Here is a 19,870-nt window from a genome sequence, read left to right as displayed (position 1 = left end):
CTCATTATGTGAATGGGATCTGTCAGTAGATGGTTCCCACTGTGTTGAGCAGGGACTGTATGGTAATCATAATGTTCCAATCACCTTTATAAAAGTACTGGATTCTGTCTCCAGCAGAATCGCTTTTTCATCAAAATTAGATTAAATGCATTTCTTGTGCAAAATATTTGCTTAGGCTGTTCAGAAAGTTCTGTTTAATTTGTTTTTGTTATTTCCATCAACATGTATGGGCCTGTGTTATAACAACTTGCATTTATATAGCACCATTAACATAGCAAAACATCCCAAGGTGCTTCACAGGAGTCTTATCAAACAACATTTGACACCAAGCCACATAAGGAGCTATTAGGACAAATGGCCAAAAGTTTGGTCCAAAAAAGTAGGTTTTACGGCACGTCTTAAAGGAGGAAAGAGAGGTAGAGAGACTTAGAGGTTTAGGGAGGGAATTGTAGAGCTTAGGGCCTAGGCAGCTGAAAGCACGGCCGCCAATGGTGGAGTGATCAAAATCAGGTTGCGCAAGAGGCCAGAATTGGAGGAGCGCCAAAATCTTGGAGTGTTGTAGGGCTGGAGGAGTTTAGAGATAGAGAGGGACAAGGCCATAGAGGGATTTGAAAACAAGGATGAGAATTTGGAGCAACAAAAATTCCCCAACCATTGCCCCCAACATCATCATATTGTTTATATTAAGTGAAAACTATTTAAGAATCCTGTACTTACCAGCTTAATTTACTGTTTATCTTGTTACACAATAAGGCTGATCACATTGCTGTATTGGAATTTATCATTCATAATTGAACACATCCACTTGCCAGATCCTCCAGTGAAAAGGTCATGGAATTTAATTGCAAAATCTGCTGTATTATAACTTTAGCTGGAACTGCGTATGTTCGTATTAATTTCAAGCTCCTTGAAGACAACCTAGTTAAGAAGTTTAATGCTAAGGAGTCCCAAAAGACACAAGACATACACCAATAATTTTTTTTTAATGTGGAGGACTACATAAGTATTGCAGTGCAGACTGTTTCAAGACTGGTTTCTCAGAATGACTGACTTTGAATTGAATTGTACTGTTATCATGCAGGATATATATGTACTGGTTGGAGTTTCTCAATGGTTTTTATGACAGCAAACTTGGGTGGGATGGGGAGGGAGTGGGGTGCGTGGTGGGGGGAAGCTTGTGCACCACTATGAGTGATAATTTGCTATCTGCTGTAAAGGGCTTGTGAAATTCATTGTATAATTCTATAACATAACTGCATCATGCAAATGAGAATTAATTAAGTAAATTAATGGCAAAAAATCTGGACATCTAAATCATGGGACACATGCCTCAGTAATACTTGCATGGTTTGAGACCAGTAGCTACTTAAAGTGCTACGTAGCAGACAGAGCCAAGTTACAGTGTGGACTCCGCTCTCGAACCAGTTCTAAGTGGTGTTTGAATTTTAGGGCCGGTAAAGGGGGTGTTGCAAAAACGCGAGTTTTGCCAAATTTAGTCTGGGGCCAGGAGAGGCCTTGGCAGGGGAAATTGCAAAAAACATTCACAAAACTCTTAGCTAGAAAATCGCTGAAAAAGAATTTAAAAATAAAAACTTTAACTTACCTTTTTTGCAGGTTTTCATACTACTTGCTGCTGGCTGGGCTGACCCGTCTGTATTCTTGGCGCGGTGTGCAGGGAGAGTGCCGAAAGTACGACACAAATGTACTTGAAAGTGCCGCCGCAAACGGATACCCGAAGATCCCGCCCAAGCTTTGTGACCAGGTTTTCGCTGCGGAGGGTCAAATCACGGCGAAAACCTGGTCGCAAACTTCTCGAAAATCCAGCCCTTAATGTTAGTGAAAGCCAGTTAATACTTTGTCAAAACTAAACAGTTTAAAAATAAAGCTTAAAACATTCCTGATCCAACCTGAAAACTATTTGAAGTCTGCATTGCACTGTGTGAATATATTGAATCAAATGCAAAGCTAGAGATTCAAGATTGCCTCCAAGATGCTGTTGTACTATTCCTAATACTATAAGGTTTTCACTGATTTGAAGCTGAAATGTCTCCCACTGACACTGGCTTGTAAGTTGCAAATTCCAGGCAATTTAAAGTGCAATGCACTTTGACAATAGAAAAAGGAGAGTTGTGATGATTTCTCATTTGACATGTACTTTAAATTTGTACTTTTTAATATTTTTCCTGTCAGTCTGGCAGCAAAATGAGCTGACCAGCAAGAGCAACTGAAAGCCAATGCACTGAAAATGTAGCAATTTTGTAATCATGGTATTTTGAATGGGAATAACCCACATGGAGGTCTCTTAGTCAACTGAACTCATCCACTTAACTAAGTAACGCTATATTTTCTTTGCTGCTTAGAATCTGCACAAATTCATGTTTAACAACAAGCAATTTAAACTGAAATCTTTTGTAGAGCTGTATGTACTTCAGGACTCGAATCCTAGTCAAATTCTTCATTCATTTACTAATTGAATTTAGCTGCCTATTTTTTAAAAAACTGTCACATGTAGGGATTTTAAAAATATATCTTTTGAAGTATGTCTTCCAATGAAAACATTCGTATAAAAGTCCCTTCCCTTTGCGGCACAATTGCAGCTGTAATGTATTTGCTTCATGGGTTCTCTCTTTAAGAATTTATAGCAACACATTGCTATTAAGAACTAGTTGGTTTATTAACTAAGGTTTAACAATCACATTACACATTACCAGTTGATCCACTGCATACCTCATCGTGGATGACCTAGACGCAACTGACTGCAGTTTTATTGAGTCTTGTGAACATCACGTGACTGGATAAGCTACTCACAATGCAACAGCTCTACAAACCTGTGAGCATACTTGGAGGTGCATACATTACAGCAGCCAATTAGGGATGGGTTTGGAATTTGGCAACAGATATAAGACCATCTCGAGGAGGTACTTTCACAACATTCTGGTTTCATAAAGTATGATGTGAAGCCAACATTAGAGAGGTCTGCACATGCTTTAAGTATACATACACAGAGGCCGACCTTCCACCTATTTCAATGCAGTACACGTTAACCAGTTTAGCTCAGGAACGTGTTAATTTGCAACATTTAAATCTCTGATTCAGCACCCTTGATGATGAGTCCTGATTGCTGATTGGTCCTCTTGGAGGATAAGATGCACCCAGCAGCTTCTCTTTGCTGGTTTGTACCCCTATGTGTACTTATAATTGCACCAGCTCACATCATCTTGAGGCTATGCACATTTCTGTAATGTATCCAATTATACAGTTATCTTCTGATGTGTTAGGTAGTGTGTAGAAAAATGAGAAAGATTTGAATATATTTTGGCCTATACATCTTTTTATAATTGTTTGTATTAAAAATATAAATATGTTCTCTCCTGCTCATCGACAGAATTTATTTTACTTGCATGTGAGAGAGGGGGAAATTGAAGGGACTGAAGGCCAATAAATCCCCAGGAGCCTGATAGTCTGCATCCCAGAGTACTTAAGGAAGTGGCCCTAGAAATAGTTGATGCATTGGTGGTCATTTTCCAACATTCCATGGACTCAGGATCAGTGCCTATGGATTGGAGGGTAGCTAATGTAACCCCACTTTTTAAAAAAAGGAGGGAGAGAGAAAACAGGGAATTATAGACCAGTTAGCCTGACATCGGAGGTGGGGAAAATGCTGGAATCAATTATTAAAGATGTAATAGCAGCGCATTTGGAAAGCAGTGACAGGATCGGTCCAAGTCAGCATAGATTTATGAAAGGGAAATCATGCTTGACAAATCTTCTGGAGTTTTTTGAGGATGTAACTAGTAGAGTGGATAGGGGAGAACCAGTGGATGTGGTGTATTTGGATTTTCAAAAGGCTTTTGACACGGTCCCACACGAGTTAGTGTGCAAAATTAAGACACGTGGTATTGGGGGTAATGTATTGACCCGGATAGAGAACTGGTTGGCAGACAGGAAGCAAAGTGTAGGAATAAACGGGTCCTTTTCAGAATGGCAGGCAGTGACTAGTGAGGTGCCGCACGGCTCAGTGCTGGGACCCCAGCTATTACAATATACATTAATGATTTGGACGAAGTAATTGAATGTAATATTGCCAAGTTTGCAGATAACACTAAGCTGGGTGGCAGGGCGAGCTGTGAGGAGGATGCTAAGATGCTGCAGGGTGACTTGGACAGGTTAGGTGAATGGGCAAATGAATGGCAGATGCAGTATAATGTGGATACATGTGAGGTTATCCACTTTGGTGGCAAAAACAGGAAGGCAGATTATTATCTGAATGGTGACAGATTAGTAAAAGGGGAGGTGCAATGAGACCTTGGTATCATGGTGCATCAGTCATTGAAGGTAGGCATGCAGGTACAGCAGGCAGTAAAGAAAGCAAATGGGGTATGCTGGCCTTCATAGCGAGGGGATTTGAGTATAGGAGCAGGGAGGTCTTGCTGCAGTTGTACACGGCCACACCTTAAGTATTGTGTGCAGTTTTGGTCTCCTAATCTGAGGAAGGACGTGCTTGCTATTGAGGGAGTGCAGCGAAGGTTCATCAGACTGATTCCCAGGATGGCAGGACTGACATATGAGGAAAAACTGGATCGGCTAGGCTTATACTCACTGGAATTTAGAAGAATGAGAGGGGATCTCATAGAAATATACAAAATTCTGACGGGACTGGACAGGTTAGATGCAGGAAGAATGTTCCTGATGTTGGGGAAGTCCAGAACCAGGGGACATAGTCTAAGGATAAGGGGTAAGCTATATAGGACCGAGATGAGGAGAAACTTTTTCCCCCAGAGAGTTGTGAACCTGTGGAATTCTCTGCCACAGAAAGTTGTGGAGTCCAGTTCGTTGGACATATTCAAAAGGGAGTTAGATGTGGCCCTTACAGCTAAAGGGATCAGGGGGTATGGAGAGTAGGAATGGGGTACTGAGGTTGCATGATCAGCCATGATTCTATTGAATCATCATAACTTCACAGTGGGGAGGGCAATAATCAAGGGAATAATGGAGGCATGTGAAAAAGGAACGGCAGTAATCATGGAGGATTTTAACCAACATATCGATTGGTCAAATCAAATCGCACGGGGTAGCCTGGAGGAGGAATTCATAGAATGCATACAGGATTGTTTCTTAGAACAGTATGTTTCAGAACCTACAAGGGAGCAAGCTATCTTAGATCTGGTCCTGTGTAATGAGGCAGAAATAATAAACGATCTCCTAGTAAAAGATCCTCTCGCAATGAGTGATCACAGCATGGTTGAATTTGTAATACAGATTGAGGATGAGGAAGTAGTGTCTCAAACGAGCGCACTATGCTTAAACAAAGGGGACAACAGTGGGATGAGGGCAGAGTTGGCTAAAATAGACTGGAAACACAGACTAAATGGTGGCACAATTGAGGAACAGTGGAGGACTTTTAAGGAGCTCTTTCATAGTGCTCAACAAAAATATATTCGTGAAAAAGAAGGGCGGTAAGAGAAGGGATAACCAGCTGTGGATAACCAAGGAAATAAAGGAGAGTATCAAATTAAAAATCAATGCGTATAAAGTGGCCAAGGTTAGTGGGAAAATAGAACATTGGGAAAATTTTAAACGACAGCAAAGAATGACTAAGAAAGCAATAAAGAAAGGAAAGATAGAGTACAAAGGTAAACTTGCGCAAAACAAAAACGGATAGTAAAAGCTTTTACAGATATATAAAACGGAAAAGAGTGACTAAAGTAAATGTTGGTTCCTTAGAAGATGAGAAGGGAGATTTAATAATGGGAAATGTGGAAATGGCTGAGACCGTAAACAATTATTTTGCTTCGGTCTTCACAGTGGAAGACACAAAAACCATGCCAAAAATTGCTGGTCACAGGAATGTGGGAAGGGAGGACCTTGAGACAATCACTATCACTACGGGGGTAGTGCTGGACAGGCTAATGGGACTTAAGGTAGACAAGTCCCCTGGTCCTGATGAAATGCATCCCAGGGTATTAAAAGAGATGGAGGAAGTTATAGCAGATGCATTCGTTATAATCTACCAAAATTCTCTGGACTCTGGGGAGGTACCAGCAGATTGGAAAACAGCTAATGTAACGCCTCTGTTTAAAAAAAGGGGGCAGACAAAAGGCAGGTAATTATAGGCTGGTTAGTTTAACATCTGTAGTGGGGAAAATGCTTGAAACTATCATTAAGGAAGAAATAGCGGGACATCTCGATAGGAATCAAGCAGACGCAGCATGGATTCATGAAGGGAAAACATGTTTAACTAATTTACTGGAATTCTTTGAGGATATAACGAGCATGGTGGATAGAGGTGTACCGATGGATGTGGTGTATTTAGATTTTCAAAAGGCATTCGATAGGGTGTCACACAAAAGGTTACTGCAGAAGATAAGGGTACGCGGAGTCAGAGGAAATGTATTAGCATGGATAGAGAATTGGCTGGCGAACAGAAAGCAGAGAGTCGGGATAAATGGGTCCTTTTTGGGTTCGAAATCAGTGGTTCGTGGTGTGCCACAGGGATCGGTGCTGGGACCACAACTGTTTACAATATACATAGATGACCTGGAAGAGGGGACAGAGTGTAGTGTAACAAAATTTGCAGATGGCACAAAGATTAGTGGGAAATCGGGTTGTGTAGAGGACACAGAAAGGCTGCAAAGAGATTTAGATAGGTTAAGCGAATGGGCTAAGGTTTGGCAGATGGAATACAATGTCGGAAAGTGTGAGGTCATCCACCTTGGGGAAAAAAAACAGTAAAAGGGAATATTATTTGAATGGGGAGAAATTACAACATGCTGCGATGCAGAGGGACCTGGGGGTCCTTGTGCATGAAACTCTTTTAATCCCAAAAAGTTAGTTTGCAGGTGCAGCAGATAATCAGGAAGGCGAATGGAATGTTGGCCTTCATTGCAAGAGGGATGGAGTACAAAAGCAGGGAGGTCCTTCTGCAACTGTATAGGGTATTGATGAGGCCGTACCTGGAGTACTTTGTGCAGTTTTGGTCACCTTACTTAAGGAAGGATATACTAGCTTTGGAGGGGGCACAGAGACGATTCACGAGGCTGATTCCGGAGATGAGGGGGTTACCTTATGATGATAGATTGAGTAGACTGGGTCTTTACTCGTTGGAGTTCAGAAGGATGAGGGGTAATCTAATAGAAACATTTAAAATAATGAAAGGGATAGACAAGATAGAGGCAGAGAGGTTGTTTCCACTGGTCGGGGAGACTAGAACTAGGGGGCACAACCTCAAAATACGGGGGAACCAATTTAAAACCGAGTTGAGAAGGAATTTCTTCTCCCAGAGGGTTGTGAATCTGTGGAATTCTCTGCCCAAGGAAGCAGTTGAGGCTAGCTCATTGAATGTATTAAAGTCACAGATAGGTAGATTTTTAACCAATAAGGGAATTAAAGGTTACGGGGAGCGGGCGGGTAAGTGGAGCTGAGCCCATGCCAGATCAGCCATGATCTTGTTGAATGGCGGAGCAGGCTTGAGGGGCTAGATGGCCTACTCCTGTTCCTAATTTTTATGTTCTTATGAATGGTGGTGCAGGCTCGAAGGGCCGAATGGCCTGCTCCTGCACCTATTTTCTATGATTTTATGTATATTATAACTGAGACTATCTTTGCTTGTATCGTTTCCAACCATTGGACCTTGCATATGACTTTCATATTACAACAGAGGATGTGTAATAGTAGATCATCTCTGTGCATAATTATCCATATAACCTTCAGTCCCTGTTATGACCAACTATCCTTTTTCTTGACGAGCGCTTTTGCCTATAATCTGTTCCACATATCCATTACTCTATGGAAAAGTTTCTTATATTTAGACTTGCCAGAACTTGTTAATTTTGTACTGATACCCTTTAGTATTTTTTTTAAGTATTTGATTTTGTACTTTACATAGAAACACATAGGTAAAAATGTATCTTTCCTTTGTGATTCAAAATGATGCGAGATCGGGATACGATAGTGTAATGTTTATGTTATTGGATTAGTAATCAAGAGGCCTGGACTAGTAATCCAGAGAATGCGAGTTGAAATCCCACCAAGGCAGTTTGAAAATTTGAATTCAGTTGTTAAAGAAACTGAAATAAAAAGCTGGTATCGGTAAAAGTGACCCATTAAGTTGGCAGAATTTCATTAAAAACCCAACTGGTTCATTAATGTCCAATAGGGAAGGAAATCTACTGTCCTTACCCAGTATAGACTATATGTGACACCAGTCCCACACCAATGTGGTTGACTCTTAACTGCTCTCTGAAGTGGCCTAGCAAGCCACTCAGTTGTATGAAACTGCTCAGCAGTTCAAGAATGTCCACCACCGTGGGGAATAACTGCTGGCTTTGGCCGCGACATCCACATCCTGAGATTGAAATTGGATGATGTAGAGTGCATGCCTGTAAGGATGCCTGCTTGCTATTCTGTCCATTAAATTACAGGGAAGGAAAAATTGGAGGGAGCTCCCTTCCAGATGTGTCCAAACTGCCTGATTGACCTGAATTTGAAGCAACTAGTATGATCCACTACACCTTGGTGCAAGATCAGGAAAATCTTTCCTGTTTTGTTTTGAGACTGCCTTATTAATCTAATGTTTCATTCCTTAAGATTAATGTCGCCTATTGCTGGATAGTGGTGAGTGTGCTCAGATTAACAGTTTGATGTCTGATGATATTCCTCCTTTAAAACAGATTTTTTTTCAATCACATGATGTGTACACAGAACATTCTGCAGGGAATAATAGAATACAGCATAAATTGCAGAAATTAGAATGCAGAATCAGGTTGTTTACCCCAACCAGTCTGTGCTTAAGTTTATCCTCCACAGGAGCAGTAGTCCTAATCCCATTTGCCTGCTTTGTTTCTATATTCCTTTATTCCTTTTCCTTCAACCACATATCTATTTATAAATGTTGATTTGGTCTCTGCTTCAATCGCAAAATGTGCGTTCCATAGTCGCACAACTCACTTTGTTTCATTTTTTTTTAAGTTTCTTCTGCTCTCTATCCTAATTTCCCAGCATTTAATCTTATAACTATGCCCCCTCCTTCTAGTCCCATCATGTAAATGGTCTGTTTCTATCCCTTTATAATTTTGAACACCTCTCGTAATCTCCTTTTGTTCCAACAAAGAACTTAATAGAAATGGAAATGTCACACTAGTTGAGTTGGGGAAAGCATTTGTTCTACTTGTCTGAAAGATCTTGGCTAAATACTTCATTTTAGTTCAAATGTTTCTCTCCATTATGAAATAAATTCTTCATTCCACTCAACTTTAGGTATCCTGTTACTCCCATTTTCCTTGCCAGATTTTCCTATAGTTCGCACTTTATTTCTAGCTTCTAGCATCCATAAACTGAGAATATACCAACAAACAATGTGACATAGTCTCCTGTAATGTTATGTTGTCACTTTCAAGCAAAGGAATAACGTGATCTAAAATTTTGTTTGCTCTCTTATTTCTCCTTGTTGCTGCTTTTTACCAATTGATTTTCTTGTTACTTTTTTTATATTGTTTCTCTAATTATTTTCTCGTTTACCCTTTCCCCTCTGTTTCTTTTCTGTCACCGAGTTCATGAGGCACAAATTTTCAGAGACAAAAAATCTGTGCAGAAATCTTTTGTTCCATGGTTGAGGTGAAATTGCCATTAAAAAATGTGTTTGAGAAGTTCTGCATGTCTTTCGTACAGCTAAGATTTCCTTTTGAATATGGAAAACCTTTGGAAATGAGAATACTGGTATCTTTTGTGTCTGTGCTGCTCGTCAGCATGGAAATGGACTACAAGCTAAATGAATATCTAACCTTGCTATAGAATTTCAGATGTGCTGATTTATGAAGTTCTTTCACATTGCGCCATTATCTGTTCCTGCTGAAAGTCTGTTCCATTGCCCTTTGAGGCAGGAAACATTTCTTCTCAATTGCAGTTTTGCTTGAGGTTTGTTAATTTTGTATTTGTGTCCTCCAGTGGTAATTTGTTACTTTACATAGAGATAAAAGTTCATCGTTCCTTTTTGACTTGTTGCTCTAAACATTGCTGGTTTTGAGATTTCCCCATGCATCTCCGTATTCATTCTTCTTTCCTGCTAAAGGGATTTGCAAGATAAGGACCATTATTACTCGACAGCAAAGTTGCTGCTATTTTTTCAGATCCATCTTACTAATTTAATGATTGCATAACAGAACACCTTTGATTTAGTCCAGTCTGATTAGGATCAGTTCTTTGGTTTTATATTTAATTTTTCTTCTAATGTTTACTTATTTTATAGGAAATCTGTATTGAAAGCCACAATGACAAGATGAAACAGCACAAACACAATGAAGAGGAGTACAGAACCCATCATGCTGTACAGCTGGTGTGTGAAATTTACATTTGTAATATTCTCTGTGTAGTGTTATTTGTGGTCCTCTGATAGCGAGATCTCACTATTCTCACTGCTGCCCTCTGGTACTGAAGAGATGTACTATTAAACTATGCAATAATTCCGTGCAACTACAATCGTTAAGATGAATGGTAGAGATATTTATAATTGGCTGGTATTAAAGGAATCCTTATTTTTTAAAAATAGACACAACATTGTTGTTTTATAAGATTAGAGCAAAAATTCTTTAGAATCTCTCTCCTTTTCAGATTATTCCTTGAAGCTGTAATAAGTTATGGCTTTGAAATTGGCAGTCTTGCTCAAACGTTGACATGGGAAATGGAAATGTCACAGTGTCACACTTTGTTTGACATTCGCTGCTATGAAACACCTTGGGATATTTTACTGCATTAAAGGCGTTATAAATGCAAGTTCTTCCAAGGTGAAATTAAGGAAAGCAGTGCAGGAGGAGCCTTATCCTGCATTTAATTTGTGTTGTACCTGGCCGGTGTTGCTTGAAATAAAAACATAAAAAATTCCTTAGAAGTACACAGCTTAATCAGCATCTGAAAGAGAAAAGACAGATTAATGTGTTGGCTGGGGCCTCTTCATTATAAGTGGGATTGCTTGACTTTGACAAAGATGAAAATCTTTCAATTCCCATACATGCTGATGAGAAAATAAATTCACCCCAAAAATAACATTTAAAAAAAGAAACTGAATTGCTACTATGTGTTTTTTGATGGGCCTGGGTAGCAAACTGACTTTTCAAATCCTGATCTAGTTCAAATGCAGTTTAGACAGATGGAATGAAAGTCTACTTACGAAGAAGATTTTGCAGAATAATTCCCTCTAATTGAATCCTAATGGTGCTAAATTGGCAATCTCATTCAGGAAAGGTCACAGTATGACTGTAAAATGGAAAAATGTCCCATTGGTGCTGTTCTGAGGTTGGACAGAGCGGAGGAAGCTTTACTCTGCATCTAATAATGCTTCACCTGACATTAGCATGCTTGATGCTGATACTGAGTGCTGGGAACAAACACTTTCTACTTCATATAAAGACAAGTTCTTTCTTTCAAGTGCAAACATTCTTCATCTCGAGCACAAAATTACATTCAAAAATAATTTTGGGGAAAAAATTCTTCTGGGCTTAAAATGATCAATAACAAATATCCAACTCAAGGGCTTTTTGGACTGTCATGAAATGTGATATATTGACGAGTTGATGTGTACTTGTTCTGTAAAGCCTATATTGTACATTGTATGTCGGTATGTTTCAGATGCGTGATCAACAACATGAGGAAGAGAAAAATAGTAAATGGGTTAGCCAGGAGCGGCAGAAAACATTGGATAGGCTCCGTAACTTCAAACAGGTGAGGAGAGTCTGAATTCAGAGAAGCATTGACTATATTGTACCCTTCCACCAAGACATATGTTTAATTTCCCAATTCTTGCGTGGTAACGCAGCTAATAAAAAGGTTGTTAACTTCATATATTCTTCACACACCATTGAAGTGGACCAATATCATCTATTGTTAATCTGGGATTAAAAAACATGAGACTACCTCCATTTGACATAGTTTGTGTCAGAGGTGTCTTCGTGTGACTCTCACTCCTGCACAGTATAAAATGGTTAGCCGCCTCAGTTGGCAATACTTTTACCCCTAAGTCAGAAAGTTGTGGCTTCAAGTCCAACTCCAGGGCTTGGGGACATTTAGTTGCAATACTGAAGGAGTGTTGCATTGTTGGAGGTACTATCCTTCATTTAATTGGCTAACTGGTCATGTCCAAAGACAAATTAGATTAAAGCAGAAATAATTTACAGGTTTAAGGAAAGTGACTCACGGGAGAACAAAAATAGGTACCTGTATTGAACACCGCTGAAGGCAATAAAAGTTGCTATTGGAGAAGTCAAAAGGACACTGGGGAATTGGATAATGGATTGGTGTGGTAACATTAGCGAATATTTTATTAGCTAGATTAGGAGGCAAAAGGCCATCAAGGATAGTATAGGGCTATCAAATGATTCCACAGAGCAGATTCAGGTGGAGTCCCAGGATATGGCAGAGTTATTAAATGGCTGCTTTGCATCAATCTTCACTATTGAAGATAATGCTGAGTTACCAATAATACGACATAGGGTTGATGCTAAAATTGTAATGTTAGAGTAGATGTGGATATAGTATTTACTAGAAGTCAAAATCACGTAACTATCGGCCCATCAGTTATAGGCAAGTTGCTAGAAGGGATCATTAATGATGAACTGTATGATCACCTTGAAAAAGATGGGGCTATTGGGGAATTTCAGCATAACTTCTGGAAAAGAAGGTCCTATCACCTAATATGGTTACATTTTTTGATGAAGTTACAAAGTTGCTGAATTGACATGTATCTGGTTGACATGTATCTGGGCTTTCCAACAACGTGCCGCACAAAAGGCCATTAAGCAAGGTTGAACGTTGCGAGATTGGCTAGCAAGTTTTAGGTAGGATAAAGAACTGCTTGCATTTGTGTAGGCAGATGGTGGTTAGGCTAATGGCGCCGATCAGGGATTGGTGTTAGGACCGTTGCGCTCCACCATCTTTATTATGATCTAGATGAGGGCATTGGGAGAATTCATCACCAAGTTTGTAAATTGCAGGTGGGGCTGGATGCAATGGGGGAATGAGCCCATGCTGTAGCATAATGTATTTGGTTAGGGGTAATTGCAAGCATGTATACAGCATGTAGGGTTATGTGCTCAAGGATGTTAAATGGGGAAAGGATCTGGAGATTATACTGCTCAAGTCATTAAAGATCGATGACTACTGCTATGACACTATAGCAAAAATGTGTTACACATTTAATTGTGCTGCCAATATATTAACAAGAAACACTCCTTTCTTTTATTCATCATTATCATAGGCAGTCCCTCGGAATCGAGGAAAACTTGCTTCCACTCTTAGCATGAGTTCTCAGGTGGCTGTTACGAGAACCACAGTCTCTGTCACAGGTGGGACAGACAGTAATTGAAGGGAAGGGTAGGTGGGGAACCTGGTTTCCCGCACGCTCCTTCCGCTGCCTGCGCTTGATTTCTGCATGCTCTCGGCGACGATACTCGAGCTCAGCGCCCTCCCGGATGCACTTCCTCCACTTAGGGCGGTCTTTGGCCAGAGACTCCCAGGTGTCAGTGGGATGTCGCACTTTATCAGGGAGGCTTTGAGGGTGTCCTTGTAATGTTTCCTCTGCCCACCTTTGGCTCGTTTGCCGTGGACGAGTTCCGAATAGAGCGTTTGCTTTGGGAGTCTCGATGTCTGGCATGCGGACAATGTGGCCTGCCCAGCGGAGCTGATCAAGTGTGGTCAGTGCTTCAATGCTGGGGCTGTTGGCCTGGACGAGGACGCTAATGTTGATGCATCTGTCTTCCCAGGGGATTTGTAGGATCTTGCAGAGACATCGTTGGTGGTATTTCTCCAGCAACTTGAGGTGTCTACTGTACACGGTCCATGTCTGAGAGATATAGGAGGGCGTGTATTACTACAACCCTGTAGACCATGAGCTTGGTGAAAGTTTTGAGGGCCTGATCTTCAAACACGCTTTTCCTCAGGCGGCCTAAGGCTGCACTGGCGTGCTGGAGGCAGTGTTGGATCTCGTCATCAATTAGCTCGTGGCTCAGGTAGTAATCCAGAGATTATTACCTTTCTGATTCTGCTTTTTAATTTAGCCCCTAGCTGCTCATACTCCTTCAGCAGCACCTCTTTCTTTGTTCTACCTCTGTTATTGGTACCGACGTGGACCATGGCAACTGGATCTTTCCCCTCCCCCTCCAAGTTCCTCTCCAGCCCAGAGGAGATATCCTTAACCCAGGCACCGGGCAGGCTACACAGCTTTCGGGACTCGCGCTCTTGGCTGCAGAGAACAGGAGGGCTGATTATTATCTGAATGGTGACAGGTTGGTAAAGGGGGAGGTGCAACGAGACCTGGGTGTCATGGTACATCAGTCATTGAAGGTTGGCATACAGGTGCAGCAGGCATTGAAGAAGGCAAATGGCATGTTGGCCTTCATAGCGAGAGGATTCGAGTACAGGAGCGAAGGTTCACCAGACTGATTCCCGGGATGACAGGACTGACATGAAGAAAAACTGGATCGACTAGACTTGTATTCAATAGAATTTAGAAGAATGAGAGGGGATCTCATAGAAACATAAAATTCTAATTGGATTGGACAGGTTAGATGCAGGAAGAATGTTCCTGATTTTGGGGAAGTCCAGGGGTCACAGTCTAAGGCTAAGGGGTAAGCCATTTAGGACCGAGATGAGGAGAAACTTCTTCACTCAGAATTGTGAACCTGTGGAATTCTCTACCGCAGAAAGTTTTTGGGGCCAGTTCGTTAGATATATTCAAAAGGGAGTTAGATGTGGCCCTCACGGCTAAAGGGATCAAGGGGTATGGAGAGAAAGCGGGAATGGGGTACTGAAATGCATGATCAGTCATGATCATATTGAATGGTGGTGCAGGCTCGAAGGGCCGAATGGCCTACTCTTGCACCTATTTTCTATGTTTCTATCTCCCTAACTATACAACATTTATTTTTACTCCCCCAACTTGAATGGCCCCCTGTACCACGGTGCCGTGGTCAGTTTGCTCATCCTCCCTGCAGTCTCTGCCCTCGTTCACACAGGAAGCAAGAACCTCGTACCTGTTGGACAAGAACAAGCGCTGAGGCTCCTCCATCGCTACCTCCTGGGTCCCCATACCTGCCTCGCTCATAGTTACACCCACCTCTCCCTGTCTGCAGACCAAATTTGAATTATTTAACCTAAGAGATGTGACTGCCTCCTGGACTACAGTGTCCAGGTAACTCTTCTCTGCCCTCCCCCCACCACCCCCCCCCCCCCCCCCCCAAGATGTGTTGCAGTGTCTGAAGCTTGGACTCCAGCTCATCAACTCTGAGCCGAAGTTCCTCGAGCAGCCAACATTTGCTACAGATATGGTTGCCATGGACCTCAATGGTGTCCACCAGCTCTCCCACATGCAACAGCTGCGACACATCGCCTGCTCTCCCATCTCTATTATGTTTAATTAATTAGGTTTTTAATTTTTGAAATATCAATTGTGTATGTTTACTTTTTAATCCGGCTCTTAACTTAAACCAATGCCCCAAGTTTAGAAAAGAAAAGAGAATACCAAACAACCAGCTAATCACTTACCTGCTTTCCTGTGACATCACACTTTGATTTTTGTCCCCCTTGGGTCGGCTCGCGCTGCTCCTAACTCCGAGTTCCAGGCGGCTCCTGCACTGGGCCTTGGGCCCTGCTCCTTTTATTCCTGCTGCTGGTCCCGCTCTGTTCTCTGGCCTCGGGCACTGCTCCTTTTATCTCCGTCGCTACTCCTCAGATCCTGTTCTGTTCTCTGGCCTCAGTTGCTGCTCCTTTTTATCCCTGCCGCTGCTCCTCAGATCCCACTATGGGGAAATAAAACTTGTATTAACTGCATTCTCATTTACTGTGACAGTAACAATGTGTATTTCTGAACAAAACCTAGGAATGGAAAAAGCACTATTTAGGTCTGGTTGTCGGATTTGTAATATTGCGTCTGAACCAGCTAGATATACCAAAGCATGCTGGAGCAGGAAATGCATTTGTCTCCTTTTGTGTATATTATACTCTATTTAAAAGATATTTCATGCATCTCTTTTCATTTGTCCTTCTTTCAGAGGTACCCTGGGCAAGTTGTACTTAAATCCACAAGACTGCGTTTCACAAATGTCAGAAGAAAAGATAGTACAGGTTCAGTGGCCTGTGCTGGCAAAGATCAAACACAGTCTCTTCCTGGAACCTTACAATTACAAAGAACAGCTGAGAAAACCTCACGCGTAAAGAAGGGAACAAAATCCACTGGAGCAACTGAATTGAGAAGCACAGCAGAAGAACAGGAGTGTGTTTCTTTCCAGACAGGAGATGATGCCATCCCTGAGCTGTTGCAACCCATTTCACTTTCAAGCGCTTGCAGCGAAGAATTCAGTAACATTGATGTGGTACCTCCACCGCCCCCACCTCCTCTACCCCCACCTCCTCCTCCTCCGCCAATGCCACTTTGTGAGGAATTACCCAATGCTCAGCAGCAAGCAGAGACATCTGCTCAGTCAGGTGCCTGCAAAGAAATATCGCAATCTGTCCGTTCACCCACACCTCAGTTATTTGACAGCAAGCAGCTATTAAATGCCAGAAAAAAATTAAAGAAAACTGCATCCAGTGATGAGCTGAAAAAACAAAGAGGTAAATATTTGCTTTTACTGTTTAAAATGTTGTTGGCCTTTTGTTTGTATTTTGTAACTGTTCTCTCATTTTATTTAGTGAGTAAATGTTTTCTCAAATCATAGTACAATACTTGGGTTGTTGCAGATCATATGCCACATAGGTGCATTGAAAAGTACCAGTTTCTGACAGGATTGGGATCATTCCTGTCAGGTGGCTGGGACAGGAGGCTTATTGGGTATTTGAATTGGGTAGCACATGGACTAGGACGGAGTTTAGGAGGGTAATATGTTCCTAGGGACCTCCCTTTCATTGGGGTGGGGGTTGGTCCCTAGTTTCCCAAAGTTGGTGCAATTTGAGGGAATTTGTGGTCAGGGTTGGCTGGAGTGAGCTAACAGGAAAGGTGCCCAGACCCCGCTAGGTGTTTCCCCAGCTCCAACCGCAGCTTGTCTATCACCAGGGCTGATCAGTAAAGCCCCACAGGTGCATGTTTGATCACCGGGTATTACTTGTGTCACAGTAGGGGCTGCATCATCTTTATGCATTGTTTAAAAATACAAACTCAATGAGGCTGTATAATAGAAAACATTCATATAACTTTAAGTAGTTCTGTTTCTGTACTAATGTCTGAACTTTATCCCATTACAGGGAGCTCACCGATGGATGAAGTTCTAGCTTCTCTGAAGCGGGGTAGCTTCCACTTGCGAAAAGTTGACCTGCGTTCTCTGCCTCCGTTTCCAGATGAAGATGACAGCAATAATATACTTGCACAAATTAGGAAAGGAGTAAAGTTGAAGAAGGTTCAGAAAGAGGCCCTGAGGGAGTCCTCCATAGATTTGCACGATGCTGATCCTTTAACACGCAGCATCCATGAAGCTTTAAGGAGAATTAAAGAGGCGTCGCCAGAATCCGAGGATGATGAGGATGAAGGCTTGCCGTACACTGACTGGGACAACTAACTGTTATAGGCCAAGGCTGTACAGCTTTACATGTTGTAAACATAACCTTGCCCTTCCCTCCATTGTGCTATTAACTGTTAATGGTCTTGTAGAGGAGTGATAGAGAGGTGTTCCCCTTGAAGCTGTGCCTAAAATGAAGTCATTTAATATCTAAACTAATGGGTGTGTATACTATATAATGTGTAAAATTTCCACAAGCCCTCTCCACAAGCTGACAGGTTTTGTGGCACTGAGAAATTGTCTGGTCAAAAGTTGCCTTTGTGTGATCATGGTTGAGTTGTATTCTCAGTAAGTTTATTCAGATCCCACTTAAACATGATCTAAATGCATTTTTTGCCATTAATAACTGATATGTTAACTGAGCATGATAAAGAAAATACCAGTATCATTAACACCATCTCCAGTTTTCCTTCTGTATGTTAGTGGAAGCTACAGTTTGACCTGGGAAACTTGCTTTAACTGTAATTTGATGCTCGATGGCTCCCTCTGCTAAAGCAGTTTTGCTTTCATCAAAGTCCAAAAGAAAATGTCGATACATCCAACAATAGTGTAGAGGAATAAAATACATATGCCTTAATAAATGAACATGGAAGTATACATGCAGATCAGTTTTAGCTGTTCATTCTACAAATTATTGGAGCCTTTCATCTTGTGTACTGTAAAATTAGACTTTTTTGCATTAATATTTTGTCTGTACGCCCAGTCAACCGTTGTAAAAGTATATCTGTACGAGTAGCCTACCATTTGATGTAGTTAATTACTGTATTTGGTACTGTAAAATTTTAGTAGTTAATAAAATGGGCCAGTATGGATAGCAAGTAAAATAATTTACTGCAAAATAATAGTTTTACAGTACATCAGATTATATAGAATTATAGAGCAAGTTGATTTTAAAACCTATTTATATAGGAAAGTCAAGTAAATTGATTCAACCAAGTTGTAGATTGACCAACTTAACATTTGTTCAAATTATCAATATGTGCATAGACAGATTGCTTTGTGTGTCTGAAAGATATTTTTTTTAAAGTTCCGGATAAAAGTTTATCCACTGTAAATATGTCAATTTGACTGTGACATAATTCAGATATTTCCCGAGTCTTTCAAAACCTAAGCTTGGTGTCACTTAGCCACTGACTACATCTTGATTTGGCTTGTCTTCTCTCAGACTTTTTCAAAATTGGCCGTGTCCTGTACTGCGGGCTTCGGCCCTTCACCTCGGCTTCTAGGTACATACAGAAAAAAAGCATGGCCCTGAAACATTGTCACATGGCTAGAGTCAAATTGCACTATCTACGTGGATATTTTAAATGCAAAATTCTGGTTCCCACTGTGTGCTTAGCTTTATTACAGAGGAGAAATGCACTTAAATAGAATCTAGTATGACATCTGTGTATGGATGTGTGCTAACCCATAATATCAGTTTTCTTGGCATAGGTTTAATGATCTAAATATGTATTCAGGGGGTTACCTTCTTGATATTCCTCTTGTGGCTCAAACCCATTTACTTGAGAGCTGAAGCTATGGGCGGATCCTACGTGAATGCCTTTAGATTTAGAATCAGAGGGAGCAAGAATTTGGCACTACCAGAAATAAGAGAACATTCAAATGGTTAGAGTATGAAGTTTCCACTGTGATCTATGAATGTCAGAGTTGTGTTAAATAGAATAATCTTTGAGTAAGCAAAGCTTTATCAAAGCCATAATACAAATGGTACAGAATTGAATCATTTCAGAAAGCTTACAAATGTGAGGAAAGTTTCATTTAGATTCAATGGGAATTGGTCAGAAATCTAGATTTTAAGTAACACTGAACTGACAGATTTGCATTTATTTTATTTATTACAAGTGTCCATCACAATCTGTAGAACTACTTTGCTGTTGAGGAAGGAAAACTGGGATCAGTGATGGGTAGATGGAATTATTTTCAATCAAATTTAGCTGTCTTTTTCCTTGGATGAAGATTATCAGTTTGAGAGTTTTACATACCTACAGTGGATAATGAACCCCAGCAGTGACAAACAGGAATTTCTGACTCTCCTGCAAATAAACTGCTTCACAGCCAGTTTAATATATAATCATTATATTTTTTAACAAAAGGCATGATTCCAGGATTATCTATTGGTTATACCCATAGAAATACAATGTGGAAAATAATGTGTTTATAAATGATCATTATCCATTAAAGTAGCATCAACAACCAATTGGGGAGGAAGAAAGCAAGCAGAACCTTGTCAGGACATTGCTGAACAGAGTTGCTATGAATTCTGAATCCGAACATCATAACTGTTGTGCCACATTGTACCTTTTAGTGCACTGATCAAACACATCCTCAACTGA

The 19,870-nt window shown here is 40.9% G+C and overlaps 1 protein-coding gene across 1 annotated transcript in view; it reads left to right on the top strand.

The window, feature by feature from the left end:
• Positions 1-18,585, top strand: part of jmy (junction mediating and regulatory protein, p53 cofactor) — a 144,863-nt gene extending 126,278 nt beyond the window's left edge. Inside the window, exons 7-10 of the mRNA XM_070879750.1 lie at positions 10,244-10,330; positions 11,620-11,712; positions 16,035-16,596; positions 17,224-18,585. Coding sequence (XP_070735851.1) covers positions 10,244-10,330; positions 11,620-11,712; positions 16,035-16,596; positions 17,224-17,534 — 1,053 coding nt within the window. The 3' untranslated portion in view covers positions 17,535-18,585. The remainder of the gene's footprint in view (positions 1-10,243; positions 10,331-11,619; positions 11,713-16,034; positions 16,597-17,223) is intronic.
• Positions 18,586-19,870: the final 1,285 nt, after the last annotated feature.

This window comes from Pristiophorus japonicus, chromosome 1, assembly GCF_044704955.1.
Source record: "Pristiophorus japonicus isolate sPriJap1 chromosome 1, sPriJap1.hap1, whole genome shotgun sequence".
Taxonomy (NCBI): Eukaryota; Metazoa; Chordata; class Chondrichthyes; family Pristiophoridae; genus Pristiophorus; species Pristiophorus japonicus.
The sequence above is the reverse complement of the archived record's forward strand: the minus strand, read 5'-3'. Positions and strand labels throughout refer to the sequence as shown.